This window comes from Acomys russatus, chromosome 19 (genome assembly GCF_903995435.1).
Source record: "Acomys russatus chromosome 19, mAcoRus1.1, whole genome shotgun sequence".
Taxonomy (NCBI): Eukaryota; Metazoa; Chordata; class Mammalia; order Rodentia; family Muridae; genus Acomys; species Acomys russatus.
In genome coordinates this window covers 31119528-31138663 of record NC_067155.1, presented here as the reverse complement: position 1 = coordinate 31138663, position 19136 = coordinate 31119528, and the positions used below count along the sequence as shown (strand labels likewise).

Below are 19136 nucleotides of genomic sequence, written 5' to 3'. Positions count from 1 at the left end.
TTCATTTTTTGAATCTTTTTGAGATAGAATCTCTCTACATAGCCATGGCTGTCCTGGAACTCACTATATAGATCAAGCTGCCCTCAAACTCATCAACACACTGGCCTGCCACTATCTCTCATGTGCTGGGATTACAAGAATGCACCTCTAAGCCCAGCTTTGATATGTTTTTAAAATAACCTCTCCCTCAATCAGAGAATGAAAGGATAAATAAAATTGAAAAGGAAACCATCAATGTTTTGATGAACAGTAATACTTCTTGAAATTCAGTAATAATTTAAACTGGCAATCCTTTAATATGTTCTCAATAATTGAGGTATTTGCTTTGTTAATTTCATCCACTTAAAGATGTCTGAACTGTGTTGATGTGTGTACACCTGTGCCATGGTGTGTAGCTGGCAGTGAGAAGACAACTAATTGGTGGCTATTATCTACTTCTGCTATGTGGGTTTTAGAGGTGAAACCCAGGAGCCGTTTGACTCAAGTGACCTCATTGGCCCGTAGTTGGGATTAAAAATTATTTACATATGTGCTTGTGTATGAGTGTGCATATACCCCAGTTCAAGTGTAAATAAAACAGAGAAATAAGTAGGGATAATAGGTTTCTCCCAACACCAACCCACCCACAAAGACTTTGGCCCAGAACTCACCATGCCTACAAGATATGCAGGGATAAAGATAGAGCAGAGATAGGAGAGATTGAGGGAGTGTCTAATCAAGGCCTGGTCCAACCCAAGGCCCACCCCATAGTAGAGTGCCAACCCCCTGACACTATTAAGAATACTTTGCTGTATTTGCAATAGCAGCCTAGCAGTTGTCCTCTGAGGGGCTCCATCCAGCAGCCCTTCAAAACAGATGTTGAGACTGATGGCCAAACATTGGGTGATATGCAAGGACTCTGTAAAAAAAAAAAAAAACAGGGAGGGGGAAGGGCCGGAGGAAATGGCAGTTCTACAGGAAGACCAACAGAGGCAACTAACCAGGGCCCACAGGGGCTTGCTGATAATGAAACATCAACCAAGGACCATGCATGAAGTGGAACTAGGCCTGCTACAAAGATGTAGTCGAGGGGGCACTTCCGGCTTCATGTGGGTCCTCTAGTAAGGAAAGCAGGAGGCTTTCTCTGAGATGGCCTCTGTTGCAAGCTTTTTGATCACTTCCCTATGGCAGGATTGTCTTGCCAGGCCACAGGAGAAGTAGTCGTCCTGATGCAAATTGATGATCTGGGGTGGATTGGAGTGGGAAAAGGGGAAGGAGAGGAGGAGGGGGAGGGAAGGAGGGCAGGACTGACAGGTGAGGAGGGATGGGGTTATGGCCAGGATGTAAAGTGAATAAATAAATTAATTACTTTTTAAAAATAGGGGTCTCCCAGAGACTGAACACCAGTCATCTGGCTTAGCAGAAGCCAAATTTACCCAGTGAGACAATTCTCTGGCAATAATCTGAGAAAGTGTTATAAACAGTTGTTTACACCTATGAATAAACTAACATATTCCAAAAAAGATAGTTTATTATTTTCATTTGTAAATGGGATTTATCATTCAAATTGTCCTGTTTTCCTCCATCCTTAGATGACACTATATTTATAGTCTGGAAAGACAACACTGATGTAATGTTTCATCTTACTTGAGCATCGCTGAGATGGCTTAGTAGGAAATGTGACCTAACACTGATCGCCATATAAAGATGGCCAAAATTAGACCTCACAAAATTGCCTTCCAGTCTCAACATGTAACATGGACTAAAAGCCCATAGTCACATTACACAGGCAGACAGACAGACACACACACACACACACACACACACACACACACACACACACACACAATTAAAAAAAAATAAATCTCACTGCTGTTACATTACCTAGCATCGCTACATAATTCCCTTAGACAGTACTTCAAGATGAAGTGCCAAATTGTAACTATTAGGAACATGAAGAAGCACAGAGCATCAGGTAACATATACGTATCCATACCAATCAAGCTATGTTGTGAGATACAGTTTGTTTTTTGTAGATTACCCTACTTCATTACATCTCTCTCAGGTAGATGAAAACGCTGCTTTGGGTACACATATAAGGTAATTAATGCTTATGTTCTCTTCTGTTAAGCACATTAACATTACTATTGTTAAAATTATTGACAAACAGGACACATTGGGGTCTTCTACCCTTGGTCTTGTGCTCAGGAGGCAGACACATAAGAATCGAGAGTTCAAATGTAACCTTGACTAATTACTGACAACCAAGTCAGGCTGGACAACAACCACCCACTACCCTTTCACAGACATCCTGACTTGAAACAGCCCGATATATAAATAAACAATAGACCATGCACATGATGGGCATCCCATTCTAGACACTGAAGTAGAAGGGTATCTATCACCAAGTGATAGGGCAGAAGATGAACAGAAGACACAGAAGGAGTTTAAGAACTTCTTGATAAAACTTCTGTAAATGAATTTGTCACACATACAGCAAACTTCAATAACTACTGCAAATGTTTCAAAATACAAACCACAACAGCAGTTAGTGATCTCCACAAGGCTATGATGAAAAAAGGTTCAATCAGATTTCTTTTTTCTTGAAATGGAAGAACTATGATGACTAAAGTCTTTAACAAGTCAGGTTTACACGAATTGGGTTTTTCCTTTTATGAGTTTTTTTTTTTTTTTTTCGTTTCTTGATGTCATGATGACATATAAAGGCTTTATAGTATTTACAGGGTTAGAGACATGGCCAAGCAGTTAAGACAAGCTCATTCCCAATACCAACTAGGTCAAGATTTTGACAACTTCCTGAAATTCCAGCTACAAGAAGATCCAAGTCTAATAATCTTTGGAACCAGCATGCACGTGGCCATGAAGATACAAAGACACACTCACATCACATAATTAAAACTAAAACAAATCAAGTTGTTAAAGAAATAAATTTTTACTCATGAATGGTTTTCTTGTATAAGAATTCATTCCTGAAAAAAAAAAAAAAAAAAGAATTCATTCCTGTAACTCAGGTGTCGAGGCACCGGAATGAGGACCTACAGAGATTTTCTTCATCATGAATGTTTCATGTAACAAAGAGCAAGCATGTAGGCTTGAAGTAAGAGAAACCAATCCTCAGTTGGTATCATTTGATAAGACTTAGGAAATGCTGCCTTGCTGGAAGACATATGTCACTTGGGGTTGGCTTGAGAGTTCACATCCACACAGTACTTCTAGTTACCACTCTCTGCTTCATGCTGCAGGTTGAGGATGTGAGCTCTGAGCTTCCTGCTTTAGTGTGACACTTGTTGTGGTGCCAGTTTCATAGTGACCCCACATCTCTCTGGAAACATAGCCAAATTAAGCTCTTTCATATGTTGCTTTAGACATTAAGTTTTATTACAGCAACAGAAAAGGCACTAATACACACCCGAAAGGGTTTATACCTGGATATATTATTTCATGTAACTGAAGAGACTATAAAATATAAAATGGTTCTTTTACTGTTTGCCTTATTATTTAAATCCATAGGGTTTTTGTTCGCAAGAATTTGCAAGTTCAAACCAAATGAGGACATCATAGGGCTTGAACAGACTGTTGACACTCATCAGATTCCCCAGAATAAATGATCTCCTATGACTGAATGTAAGTGTGCTGCCAAAAGATCTTACTACACACTTTACAGTCAGACATTCCATTCAGTATGCAGTTTTTCAGGTCTTCAGAAACTACTGCCATATGCTAAAGGGTTTAATAGATTGATTACATACTAAAGGTTTTACTCTTGTATAAAGATACCACGAAATACAGACTTTTCCACACTGGCTACATTTGTGGAGTTTCTCTGTAGTATGACTTTTTCCTCACGATTCCAAACATAGCTGCTACATGCAAAGGCTTTAACACACTGTTTAAATTCACCTGATTTCTTTCAAGTATGTGTTTTTGTTTACTCACAGATAACTGTGTTGTAAAAAGGCTTTATCACATTGATTGCTGTTTGTAGAGTTCCTCTCCAGTATGTGGATTTTTTTTTTATGTATTCAAAGGTGACTTTGATATGCAAATGTTGGGAACAAACAAAAGAAACTTATCCTAAGCAGTGCCTTTTTGTTTTCGGACACATTTAATCATGGGATGAAACTAAGTTCAAGTTCCCAGGCCCCAGGAGAGCTGAGGACTTCCCAATAGCTGACCAGCTTCTGTTATTCATCATTTGTTCCATAAAAACATAATGGCTGTTCCTAACCACAATAGAACAAATGGAGTTGATTAGTTAGACAGTAAAGCTTTCATTTTATATCAGTTGACATAGAACAATCACATAAGGAAAGCCCGTATCCCTAAATCCTGATTGGTAGAAATATGTAACTGTACCTTTGGTTTTCAAGCTTTAAAGCTCTGTAACATCCTGGGTCCCGGGGATGGGTGTGTGAGTGTGTGTCACAGTTCAGCTCTGGAGTCGGCTCTGCAGCTCTGGTCCATAAGTAGTAGCAGCTTGAATACAATAAATTCTTGACATTGTCATTGACATGGTGATGAGTTGTGTTAGATCTAAGCAGGCCTCATAAGACAAATGCTTTACCACATTGAGTACATTCATAAAGCTTCTTTCTATTTGGGTTCTTTTCAGCATTCGGAGATAACCGTGATGGGCAAAGGCTTTACCACACTGCTTATTTTCATAGAACTTCGTTTTAGTATGAATACTTTCAGGATGATGAAGACTAAAGAAATGTGCAAAAGCTTCATTTACAATATTAAGTACATTCATATGGTTTCTTTCCAGGATGAATTTTTCATGATGATGAAGACTACAGAAATATGCAAAGACATTCATAGGGTTTCTCTCCAGTATGTTCTTGTATGTATTTGGAGACTACTAAGACATGCAACGGCTTTACCACATTGAATACATTCATGGGGTTTCTCTCCAGTATGTGTTCTTTTATGTATTCGGAGATTATTTGGTTGTGAAAAAGCTTTACCACATTGATTACACGCATAAGGTTTCTCTCCAGTGTGTGCTCTTTCATGTACTCGGAGACTACTGTGCCATCCAAAGGCTTTACCACATTGATTACATTCATAGGGTTTCTCTCCTGTATGTGTTCTGTTATGTATCAGGAGATGACTGTGACGTGAAAAAGCTTTATCACACTGATTACACTCATAGGGCTTCTCTCCAGTGTGTGTTCTTTTATGTAATTGGAGACTACTATACTGTGAAAAGGCTTTATCACATTGATTACATTCATAGGGTTTCTCTCCAGTGTGTGTTCTTTTATGTATTAGCAGTTGACTGTGACGTGCGAAAGTTTTACCACATTGATCACATTTGTAAGGTTTCTCTCCAGTATGAATTCTTTCATGTCTTTGAAGATGACTGTGATGCCCAAAGGCTTTACCACACTGATTACATTCATAAGGTTTCTCTCCAGTATGTGTTTTTTTATGTACTCGAAGATAACCATGACATGCAAAGGCTTTACCACACTGATTACATTCATAGGGTTTCTCTCCAGTATGTGTTCTTTGATGTATCAGGAGATAACTGTGCTGTGAAAAAGCTTTATCACATTGATTACATTTGTGGGGTTTCTCTCCAGGATGTATTCTTTTACGTATTTGGAGATTACTGTGATGTGCAATGGCTTCATCATAATGAATCCGTTCATACATTTTCTCTCCAGTATGAATTCTTTCATGCCTTTGAGGATGACTTTTACATGCAATGGCTTTACCACATTGAATATATTCAGGAGGATTCACTCCAATATGTCTTCTTTCAGGCCTGCAAAATAATTTGCAAATGTGAAAGCTTTACCACATTCATTACATTGATGAATCTTTTTACCTGCATGAGTTCATTTTACAATTTGGTCTAATTGTAAAGAGGATTCAGAGCTTAATGTGTTACCCAATTGTTTACATTTAAGGTTTCCCCCTTCATTATGGGTTGTTTTGCATCTTTGAAGATATCTGTGATAGTAAAAGTATTTATTACATGGCTCACATTTATAGACACATATAGCTGTGATATTGGTTGTAATCTAGCAACCTATAATTATAGCAACTCTATGTAAGCCTTTTCACATACTTGAATAAAACTAGAACTCAAAGCTTTACCACACTGACTGCATTCATAAATTTTCCAATAGTGTGAATCATACATACTACATTTGCAACGTGAACTGAGACAAACAGAAGAATTTTAACTTTCCTAGTATTAGTATGGATTTTCTGCAGTGTGAGTTTGTGGATGTATTCCCAATGAAGTTGGAAAACCAATTAACTATAAACTTTTATCACATCAGAAAAATCTGCTCAAAGTAAGGAACTATTATATAACTTTTACCTACTCTGAGAAACAGAGTTACACTGCTCTGTTCAATATCCCTAAGCTCACATGGCTTGTGTCCATTGTGACATGATACATCTATTTAAAGGAGACTATCAAAGGAAAGGTCTTACGCTGCATTCACAGTTTGTTTTTGTTACTTATAGACATGTGATCTAGGGATTAAGGTTTCTCCACAACATTCTTGACTCTCATAAACTGCCACTTTCACTAAACTTTGTAAAGTTACTACAGGAATATGAGTAACACCAGCTTTCTATGGACTATTTCCTTATTAGAAGGTTTTAGACATGTAATGATCATCTATTCAATATGTATACCTCTTGCAATATCTGAGTGGTATGAGACTAAACAGACTGGCAGTTCTACAGAGCAACTGTAATATGGCTATGATTCAAAGAGAAACATATGTTATGCATTGTTTTCTTGTCTTCTCTCTGAGAGGAATGCCTTGCAAACACAAATCAGATGACTCAGATTGAAGTACATAAATTTTTGAGAATTTAATAATCATCAATACACTTAAAGCAATGCCTTCTTACATTGTTGCTTTTCTTTTAAAACTTTCAGGACATATTACAATTCCTTAGAGGCATATTCATATCAGTTTGCACATGATAATTACCTTCCGTGTCTTCTAGAACTTTGACGATGTTCTTCAATATTATGGTTTTCCCAGTTGTAGCCTAAAATATAGTACCAGAAAACATATGATATGTTATTGGAACTCAGGCAAAATTTAAGCTCTTATCTTCAGTAAATCTTAGAACTGTGTCTGATTTACTCACCTCATTCTTCCTTACGTCAATTGTAATTACAAAAGGGAATCATTAACAAAGAAACCGTTATCTCCTTATTTTAAAAAGTGAAAAAAAAATTCACTTCTTACCTATAGCTATGAGGTTCCTGTAGGTCTCTCCCATAACATCTTTGTAGAGACTCTTCTGGAAAGGATCTAGCAAAGCCCACTCTTCTCGGGTGAAGTTCACACACACATCATCATAGGTCACTGCATTCTAAAATATCCCATACATGTGTACAACAGAAAGCATGATACTGACAACATTGTATATGTTTCCTTCATTGACAATATGTTCATATAGTTCTGGATATTTCTCCACTTATTTCTTGATATACAAGTTCTAATGTAATCACCAAGTCATTTCAGAAGGAACCTGAATAATGGTGCCCACCTCTGTCATTTCTGTGCCTTTTGAATAAGATATAGTCTTAACCGTGTGCACACATGCGAGGGCGGGGGGGGGAGAGAACACCAAACAGACAAACAGCATACATCAGAGAAATTGTACAAACATTTGCTAACTACAAAAAATGATGGGCAAGCTTTATGTATTCACTCATGCCTTTAATCCCAGCACTCAGGAGACAGAGGCAGGTGTATTTCATTGTGTTGGATACAAGCGTGGTCCATTCAATGAGTTATAGGACAGCCAGGGGTGGTACACAGTAAGACCCTGTCTTTCCTGAAAGAAAAAAAAAAAGCAAGCAAGCAAACAAACAAAAACCCAAGAAAGATAGAACTTAGAGATGTTTACTGAAGTCTACTGAAAAAAATAGAATACATTCTGCCAAATTTCAAAAGTCAAGGTGTGGGTAAAGATCAGCACAACAGCATATGTTTGACATGTTCAAAACCTTACATTCCAGACCCATCTGCCAATAATAATAATAATGGAGGAGGAAGAAGAGGAAGAAGAAGAAGAGGAAGAAGGAGCAGCAGCAGCAGCAGCAGCAACAGAAGCAGCAGCAGGTGGCATGTCGGCTCACATTTAATTCCAGAACTCTAAAGCCAGCATCAGATATATCTCTACACTCTAAGCCCGCCTAATCTACATACCTACTTTCAGGACAGCCAAAACTACACAGAATCTTTTTTCTTCAAAGACAAAAACAAAACCAACAAAATTAAAAGTATAAAAACATCAGGCTAGTATATTACCTGAGCATTGAACAGCGCTTGTTTCTACTGTATCTCATGTGATTTAGTGAGTCTATAATGGTGCAGACATGACAGCATGGGAAGGAAGCTGGCTGATCAGTTTCAACAATAACACAGGAGACACAAAAGAACAAGAAATGTGTTGAGTCTATAGACATGCAAATCTCACCCTCAATAAAGAATCTACAAAGTTTCCTCCCACAAACGTTTCTATAAGCTCCCCAAAGAAAGCCACAAAGGAAAGACAAGTGTTCAAAGATACGATTCAATCAAGTATGTTCTACCTTGGTCACTATAGGCTCATGGGCATGCCATGATGAAAACGCATTTAGTCTAACTTAAATGACCCTAGTACTGTACAATAGAGAGCGGTGTGTACAGAGTGAGGGAAGATTGGACGAAGGCAAAAAAACATCAGGGCAAACACAAAACATGGCAGCTCTGTCGCAGATACATAGGGCTTCAGTTTCTAAGGGGCTACATGGCCCTGTCCCTGCAATTTCTCATACATCTCTCGATTTGGTTACTTCCAGTTCCTATAGGCGACTCTTTATGGTCTCATAACATAGATATCTCAACATCTTGTGGTCCCAAAATGCAACTGAGGCTTCATCCTCACAGCTTCATGCAGCGAAAGCCTACAGTATCTTCACTGGAGACCAGACTCTGCTAAATCTAGGTGGCTGGCACAGTGCTGACCTAAAACCACAGAGAAAGAATCCATGATCTTAAATGTTTCATCTTTCTTGTTTTCAGAACATGGATGATCCTGTCAAGTTTATCCCCACTTTTATGTGTATATTTGTATGTGAGGGAGAGAGAATGTCTTCCATGTGTGTGCAGGTAACACACCAAAAAGGGTGTCAGAGCCGCTGTCTCTGGAGTACCAGGTGGTTACTAGCCTCAAGATATGGGTTATCTGAACTCAGATCCTCCCCAAGAACAGTAAGTCCTGAGTGACCTGCCCAGTCCACATCGTACTTTTTTTTCCAATAAATGCAAAGTCTTTCAACGATTAACTACATAAACCCAAATGAATAAAGGGGTAAATACATTATTCCTGGGAAACTGATGCCTCAGTGTTAAGATGTTGGGTATGGGACTGAGTCAGATGTCTGTAGACAGTCCCTGCTCTGTCACGTGAGACCCAATACTCAGGGTTTCCCCTAGTGCTGCATCATTCTCTTCTCCTGTCCATGTCCTCTGTAGATACCGCAGACCTTCCCCACTTACCCTTCCCTGCTGCCTAATCTCCAGGCCCCAGGCCCCAACTATGGGCAGAAACCCCTGCTCAAACACAGCATATGCCTGCCAGAAGACTAGGTATTTTTTCCAAAGATGTAATTCTATCTGTTACCCCAGACCTGATTCTCACAGTCACCCTTAACACTGGAACAGAATACCAGGGGCAGCTTCATCTCCCCCAGTCCACACCTCCTGTGTATCCCATAGACCACTCAACACCCTTCCTTTCCTTGCCTCACCTATATGTCCCAGGCCCACTTGGGCAGACACCCCTTGCTCACCCACGTGCCATGCCGGCCAGAAGACCAGGTAGGCTGCCCACAGATCTAACACATTGTCTGTTTCCGCAGGCCGAGTTGCCCCTAGCACTGGAAAGCACACCACCAGATACGTCTCCTTATGCGTCCATGCCTTCTATAGATCCCTAAGACGGCATCTTCCTAACCTGCTCTTTCCCAAGCCTCCAACACCAGCCAGGATTGATTCTCTGTTAAAAATAGCTAAGGAGGCCAGTAAAAAAGGCAACGCTCTGCCAATACACTCTCTGAAAAATCCAGAGAGCAAAAAGAAACCCGGGATAAAACTCTCACCCAACAAAGTAAAACCCCAAATCAGCACCTAGACCTAGAATCACTCTATCCTTGGATCTTCAGTCACCAGCATAGGAACATAACCAATAACAGCTGGGGAATATGGCACCCACAGAGCCAAGCTGTCTTACCACAGCAGGCCCTGACTATTCCATCAGAGCACATGAAAAAGACCTTAAAACCGACAAAATGAAGATGATAGCGGTCCTTAGTGAGAAAATACATATAAACCCCTTAAAGAAACTCAGGAAAACACAAACAAATGGGAAAATAATCAAGAAGTTTCTCAAAGGAAGAAAGGGAGAAAAACAAACAATTAGAGGAAACCAATAAATCCCTTAAATAAAGCCAAGAAAGCAAACAAGCAGAGGAAATAAATAAAACTGATCAAACTCAGGAAATAGAAACAATAATGAAAACACAAACTCACTGAATCCTGGAAATGAACATTTCAGGGCTGCAAAAAGAAACTGTCAAGGCAACCAAAGAACAGAGATGGCAGAGAAAATCTCAGGCATTGAAGATACAATAAAAGAAATGGAAACATCAATCAAAGAAAATGTTAAATCCAAAAATTTCTTGGCACAAAACATCCAGGAACTCTGGGTCATTATGAAAAGACCAAAACTACAAAAATTAGGAATATAGGAAGGAGAAGAATAACAGCTCAAAAGTCCAGAAAATATTTTCAACAAAACCATAGGAGAAAAATTTCCTAACCTAAAGAATGTGATGCCTATCAAGGTACAAAAGTCTACAAAATACAAAATGGACAGGACCAGACAAAAAAATACCCTCACCACATAATAATCAAAACACTAAACATACAGAACAAAGAATAAGCAGACTTATTAGAATTACATCGGACTTCTCAATGGAGACTTTAAAAGCCAGAGACTTGGACACGGGTGCTGAAGATGCTAACAAACCACAGATACTGGCCCAAATTACTATCCTCATATAATTCTCAATTACCATCATGAGAAAATAAGACATTCTATGATAATGTCAAATTTAAACAACATCTATCTACAAATACAAGACCATAGAAAGGTGCTAGAATGAAAACACCAGCCCAGAGGGTTAACTACACACATGAAAACAAAGAAAATAAATAATCTCACATCACCAAAACCAAAAGAAGGGACGCACACACATACACCACCACCACCACCAAAATTACAGGAATTAACAATCATTGTTCACTGATTATCTCTCAATGTCAATGGCATCAATTCCCCCAATAAAAAGACACAGGCTAACAAGTTCGCTATGAAAAAAGGATCCATCCTTCTACTGCCTACAAGAAATACAGCTAAACATCAAGGAAAGACATTACCTCAAGGAAAAGGACTGAAAAAAGGTATTTCAAGCAAGTAGACCTAAGAAGCAAGCTGGTGTAGACATTTTAATATTCAACAAAATAGAATTCAAACAAACATTAATCAAAAGACATAAGGAAGGATACTACATACTTATTTTTAAAAATCCATGAAGAGAAGTTTTCAATCCTTACATCTATTCCTTAAACATAAGAGCACCCACACTTGTAAAAAAAAAAAAAAACTTCTGCCACTTAAATCACATATTGACCTTCATTCTTTAATAGTGGGAGATTTAAATATCTCATTCTCATCAATGGACAGGTGAGGAATGTTCAAGCTAACTGGCATTCAAGACCAAATGAACCCAACTGATATTTACAGAACATTCTAGGCAAACATAAAAGAATATATCTTCTTCTCAGCATCTCAATGAACTATCTCCAAATTGATGAGCTACTCCAACACAATGTAAGTCTCAACAAATTGAAATAACCCCCTGCATCCTACAAACCACCATGAATTAAAGCTGTACACATCACTAATAGAAAGCTTACAAACTCATGGAAACTGAATAACTCTTTACTGTATAAAAGTGAGCCAAGATAGAAATAAGAAAGAAATTAAAGATGGTCTACAATTCAATAAAAATGAACACACGATATATAAAATGTTATGGGACACAATGAAAGTAGTGATAAGAGGAAAGTTCATATCACTGAGTGCATGCATAAAAAATTGAAGATATCTATTGCTGTCAGCTTAATAGCACATCTGAAAGTTCTAGAACAAAAAGAAGAAAGCACACCTACAAGGAGTAAACAATAAGAAACTACTGAAAGGAGGGATGAAAACAATAAAATAGAAACAAAGAGAACAACACACACACACACACACACACACACACACGCACACAAATCAATGAAACACAAAGTTGATTCTTTAAGAAAAACAACAAAATACACAAACCCTAATCTAAACTAACTAAAAGACAGAAAGAGGATATTCAAATTAATAAAATCAGAAACAAAAGGGGGAACAAAGTAACAGACAATGAAGAAATCCTGATAATCAGTAGGACATATTTAAAATAACAACAACCTATACTCCACCAAATTGGAAAAAAATCTAAACACAAACAAACAAAAACCAGGATAACTTTCTTAAATGGTACCACTTACAAAAGTTAAATCAAAATAATGTAGACAATATAAATAGACCTATAATCCCTAGTAAAATAGAAGAATCATTACCAGACTCAGAACCAAAAACAAACAAAACCAAAAACATAGTAGGATGGTTTTAAGTGCAGCATTTAACCAGATTTTCAAAGAAAACTTTATGCCAAAACAAATCAAAGCATGTCTTCGGCATTCCACACAGCTCCATTACACAGACCTAGAATGTCTTTGGATGTGATCAGAGCAGCCATATTGCTGGATAAAAATTTCTCTCCAGTTATGAACAAGCGTTTACTTCTAAGAATATTTAACATGTTCTAAAAAAATCTGCTACCATTTTCATTTGCAAATAGAATTTGTTATTCAAATGACTTGTTTTCCTCCATCCATAAATGATGATATATGTACAATCTGAAAAGAAGACAACATTTACTGATATAATGTTTTAACTAATCTTATTTGAGCATCAGGGAGATGGCATAGTGGGAAATGTCTGTGGTATGCAAAGTTGGCAACATGACACTGATAACCTATAAAGATGGCAAAACAGACCCTATAAGCTTTCTTCCAGTCTCCACATGTGTGTCATTTTCTAAAAACCCTTAATTACATCACATACACACACACACGAAATCTATTTTGTAAAATAAATCTCATTACTGTTACATTATCTAGTATTTCTATATAATTCCCTTAGAAGACAGGACTTCAAATGAAGAACCAAATGGATAACTAATAGAAACAGGAAGAAGCATGGAACATCAAATAATACATACATTATCCATAGCACGTCAAGCTAATGCTGTGAGACATACAGTTGATTGCTGATCATCTTACTTCATTACATCTCTACCAGACAGATGAAAATGCTGCTTTCAATACACATATAAGGTATTTAATGCTTCCTATATTCTCTTCTATTAACATCTTAATATTAATATTATTAAAATGTGTTGACAAAACAGGGCACATTTTGGGCACATCTGCTCTTGAACTTGTACTCAGGAGACTGACACTTGAGAATCAAGAGTTCAAATGTAGCCTTGACTAATTACTGACATCCAAGCCAGGCTGGATAACAAACGACATCTCAAGGGAATTTGTAAAAATATGAAAAGCAAAACCACTACCCTTTCACAGATACCCTTACTTGAAGTGTATGGTCACTAAAGACACAACGGACAACTTTGATAATGGGGATCCCATTCTACACAAGTGTATGGTCACTAAAGACACAACGGACAACTTTGATAATGGGGATCCCATTCTACACAATGCAGCAGAAAAATACCCATCACCAAGTGAAAGTACAATAGAAGATGACAGAAACCGCAGGGGGAAAAAAATATAAGAATAGCCTAATAAACTTCTGTCAATGCAGAAAACGTCAATGCCTGCTGCAAACATTTCAAAATACAAATCACAACCACAACTGACGATCTCCACCAGGCTACGATGCAGGCATATACACAAACAAAAACACTAACATCACATAATTAAAACAAAAACAAATTGTTAACAGAAATACATTTTTACTCATCAATGTTTTTCATGTGTGAACATTCATTCTCAGGTTTGAGGCATGTAAAGGTTTACCTACAGAGTTCTTCTTCGTCATGAACTGGTACATGTAACATGTAAAGCAAGCAGGCAGGCTTGAAGTAAGAGAAATAAGTCTTAAATTGGTGGTATCATTTGGGGAGATTTAGGAAATCCTGCCATGCTGGAGGAAATATGTCCTTTGGGGTGGGTCTGAGAGCTCACATCTACATACCATTCCTAGTTCCCACTGTCTGCTTCAAACTGCAGGTTGAGAATATGCACTGAAAATCTCTGCCTCTGTGTCAGCACTTGACCGCCATCTGAAACTACCCAGTGCTGTTTTTCTCTACAAACCACAGACTTGGCGTGTATTTCTGCTCCACTTGTTGCTTTTTTTTTTTTTTTTTTTTTTAAGAGTAATCCTGAATGAGTCACTAGTAATAATTTTCCAAAGGATTCAATAGTCCATCTATGAAATCAGCCCACTCTTTTTTTTTAAATTCAGCCATAGTCAATTTCTTGGGGCATGAACAGAATAATAATGATTTTGGCCCAAATTGTCACACAAATGACCCTTAGCTTAATTTTTCATGGAGTCTATTTTCTACTGAAATCCTATGACCTCCACTTCCTCTGTCTGCATTACTCTCACCAGTTTGATCCTCCAGGCCCTACAAGAACAGCCAGTTAAGCTCTGTGTGCAGCTTTCTATGCCTTTTGACATCTAAAAGTCCTGATATTTCCCACATTCCTCCAAAAGAGAACATTCCCAGGTTCTGTGCAGCAGCAAAATCACTTTTTTTTTTTTTTTTTTTTTGTACCATTTTTTGTTCTAACTTGAGACTCTGCTGCTGTCATTGAATCCTCTAACCAAATTTTCTCAGGTCACGGATGGGTTTACTTCTCTGGCCCTGTGAGATGGCGGTCCATCATTTTGAGAGCTTCTGTTAGAGGCTCAAGCTTCCAGAAAACGACGGCACAAACCACGAGCAAACATTGTTTCCTGGCTTTTCTCTTGCTTCATCACTGTCTCATACTCAGCTAGCTCATTTTTCCAGCCAGGCCCACATGCTTAGGGACAATGACACCCTCAGCGGAAGAGCTTTCCCACATCAATCAACACAATCTCTGTCAGACATGGCAACTACCCGATCTGATGGGGTTACGTCCTCAACTGAAGCTCCCTCAGAAAACTGTAGGCTCTGAAGCTAATTAGGACCCGGAGACGGTAATACATGAGAATGTTTTTATTTTTATTTATTTATTTATTTGGTGTTTTAAAATATAGCCTATTAATTTATTCATATTACATCTCAATTGTTAGCCCATCCCTTGTATCCTCCCATTCCTCCCTCCCTCCCATTTTCCCCTTACTCCCTTCCTCTATGACTGTGACTGAGGGGGACCTCTTCCCCCTGTATCTGCTCATAGGGTATCAAGTCTCTTCTTGGTAGCCTGCTATCCTTCCTCTTTTTTTTTGAGAACATTTTTTAAATCCAAAACCAATGTGCTAACCCCATCAATCACTTAAGTATCAAAAAGCCAAACAGTGATGATTGCAACAACTGAAAAACACAGATTTGCCAAGAGATGGGAACAGGCAAGCCTTTAGGATCAAGTAGAAAAAACAAACTGTTTTTCCACAGAAAGTCACTAAGAGCAACAATTAATAAATGTGACCTCAAGAAACCGAAAAGCTTCTGTAAGGAAAAAAACACAATCAGTTGGCCAAAAAGACAACATAAGGAATTGCAAAAGATTTTACCAGCTCCACAACTAATAAAGGCCTAATACACAAACTGCATAAAGAACTCAAGAAACTAGATTTTTCATAGAACAAAATACTCAGTTAAAAAACAGAGTACATATCTAAACAGAGTTCTCAACAGAGGAATTTCAAATGGCTAAGAAACACTTGAGATCAGGGATGGTGATTCCTCCTGCAGATCTTTTATTGTACAGGATTGTTGTAGCTATCCTGGGTTTTTTGTTTTTCCATATGAAGTTGAGAATTGATCTTTCAGTTCTGTAAAATATTGTGTTAGTATTTTGATAGGGATTGCACTGAATCTGTGGATTGCTTTTGGTAGGATGGCCATTTTTACTATGTTGATTTTCCCAATCCATGAGCATGGGAGATCTTTCCATTTTCTGAGATCTTCTTCAATTTCCTTCTGCCGAGACTTGAATTTTTTTTTTTTTTTCATATAAGTTTAGATTCAAAAAGATAGAAAAGATGCTTTCTTCAAGTTTGGCAAATACAAATAGCCAAATCACTGTGAATGTAACATTTATATAACCCCTAATTGTCTCATGTTTCTTCCTGCTGTGTTTTTAAAAAATATTTATTTATTAAGTATACGGTGTTCTGCCTGCATGTATACAGAAAAGGGCACCAGATCTCATTATAGATGGTTGTGAGCCACCATGTGGTTGCTAGGAATTGAACTCAGGACCTTTAGGAAGAGCAGTCAGTGCACTTAACCTCTGAGCCATCTCTTCAGCCCTGTTTCTTCCTACTGAATATAGTTTATTTTATTCATGTGTAATACTATAAATTATATGTTAAAATTAATTTTAAAAAACAAGTTAAAAAAAGAAATGCTTCATAAAACATCCAACATCCTTATCTATCATGGAAATGCAAATGAAAACTACTTTGAGATTCCATCTTACACATAACAGAATGGCTAAGATCAATAATACAAGTGACAAGTGATGCTGGCAAGGGTCTGGAGAAAGGGGAAAACGCCTCCATTCCTGACGGGAGTGCAAACTAATACAGCCACTATGGAAATCAATATTGTAAAACTGGAAATCATCCTACTAAAAGACCACTTGCACCACTCCTGAGCATATACCCAGAAGAACGGGGTGTGGATCCGGGGAAGGGGACTACACGAGAGGTGGGAGGCAGCTCAGAGGAGTGGAGAGAGGAGAAACAGTGGTGAGAACATATTGGATGAGAGAAGATCTATTTAAGTTTAAGAAACATTAATTCCTATTTCCCAAATGAAAATGCAGAGAAGGGAACACAAAAATGAACAAAGAGAAGTGAAATAGTGAAGACAGGAAAAGCATGGTTTTGACAGTTACAATTCTCATTCTGTGTGTAGAGGGTGGTCACCACACAGGAGTTTGTGACAAGCTCATTCTTTTATCCTGTCTAGATCTGTGAAATCATATATATATATATGTATACGTCATGCAGGAAACGAACACAGGTCATTTTCCTGTGTTAGTTTTCATTAGTTTGGTTATAATCCAAACTATTTTTCCTGCTCATTTAATTCAAAATAATACTCTTGCTTCTTGTTAAGGGAAAGTAATGCTTGAGTAAATATTCAAATAATTAAAATACATGTGTAACATATTTCATTAACAGTATACTGCATTAAATACATACACACTGATATATAAAAATAGGTGTTAAATATTCTCCAAAGCAAAAATGAAGGTGTTACCATCTAAGATGGGATATTTGATCAGAAAAAAAATAAAGAAATGAGTCATTTGTCTACACATTTTACCTTTTTTTAAAACTATAATTTATTGTCATTATTTAAATTCGAACAAAACAATGCAGGCTGTTTCTTAACTTCATTGTCACTTTTTCATGCAGTAGGACTCATTGACAGAAAGCTCTCATACCATCCAAATAAAACAACTTTCTTCAATTTTACAACGTACTATAATAGCACATTTGCTTCTCATTTCTATAACAACCCTTGCTACAAAAATCTTTATATTTCCTATTTCCTCTCTACATACCAACTAAAAAATGTTACAAAGACCCTTTGAAGGCGAGGGCATCAGCTAGATTCTGCATTCTTTCTACTTTTCGTTTTCTATTGCTACCTGCAGGGTAGACAAGATGGCCGAAGCTCTCACACCTGTCTGACAGATGAGAGTGCATTAAAGATTAAAATCAGATGGGGAAAAAAGAAGTGGGTAGATTCACACATGCTGTTTTGTAACTAGCACAGCACTGACTGTGAGAGTTCTTTATAGGGGTTATAACCCTTTAACCATGGTTATTGTCTTTAGTCATTTAGCATAATGTCCTCTTGAAGCACCCAGCTTGTCCTAGTTCAACAAGGACAAGAATCCAGCTTGTCCTACTGCACACCAAAAGCAACGCCAGTGTGTGTACATTGGATAGTAATGTTTTTTTTTTATGAGCACCACAGCTTTCTCTTGCCGTGGTGGAGAGCCTTCCACTCCCCAGGGAATCCACACTCAGGAAAGGCCAGAGGCCAAGGTCCCCACACAGAGCAATAGAACCATAGTATGACCCAGATCCAGCTCGGTCTCTTTTCCATCTTACTGACCACTCAGGGCCCAGCCTGAAATGAGCTGCAGACTGTCTTCCAGGCACTGGACTACAGAGGAAGAATTAGGCGTTCAAAGCAAGTCTTAACTACAGAACATAAAGTATAGAAACAAACATGAAAGCCCTTTTTAAATAGGAATGAAATTGGAGAAGAGTAACAAATAAGAGATTAGAGCAGCGGTGCATGAAGAAAATAAAATGTAATACCAAAAATTGACTTTTAAAATATACTTGGGAAAAAATGCATAGGTATACTGACTTTGAAAAGGATCAGACCCTTCTCTGCTAGAAGGAACGGTATTAAGCTATTGTGTGACCTTGCCCCTATGTATAATGTTAGCTGTTGAGATCTGTAACCTGACACACACACTTACAGCCAATAGCCTATGTCTCAAATTTCTGAGCTGAAATGACGGTAGCAGTGAAGATTGCACATACAAGCCCAGGATAGACCCTTAACTGGAAATTCAGTATTTATTGTCTCACCCTAACCTACCCAAATTGTACATCCACCAATATGGTCTATTTTCATTCCCATGAAAGAATTAATACATGCTGGGAAATTACAAAATCACTCACCCTGCGGGAATCAGGCCCTTCTTTACAATGGTGGCCCCTGCAGC

The 19136-nt window shown here is 37.9% G+C and overlaps 2 protein-coding genes across 2 annotated transcripts in view; one reads left to right on the top strand and one right to left on the bottom strand.

Annotated features, from left to right (window-relative positions):
• The window catches only part of LOC127203988 (zinc finger protein 721-like), a 1570727-nt gene that overhangs the window by 649269 nt on the left and 902322 nt on the right, over positions 1-19136 (top strand).
• Positions 1-19136, bottom strand: part of LOC127202961 (zinc finger protein 431-like) — a 206971-nt gene that overhangs the window by 184477 nt on the left and 3358 nt on the right. Inside the window, exon 2 of the mRNA XM_051161796.1 lies at positions 7230-7356. Within this exon, the coding sequence (XP_051017753.1) occupies positions 7230-7356 (127 nt within the window). The remainder of the gene's footprint in view (positions 1-7229; positions 7357-19136) is intronic.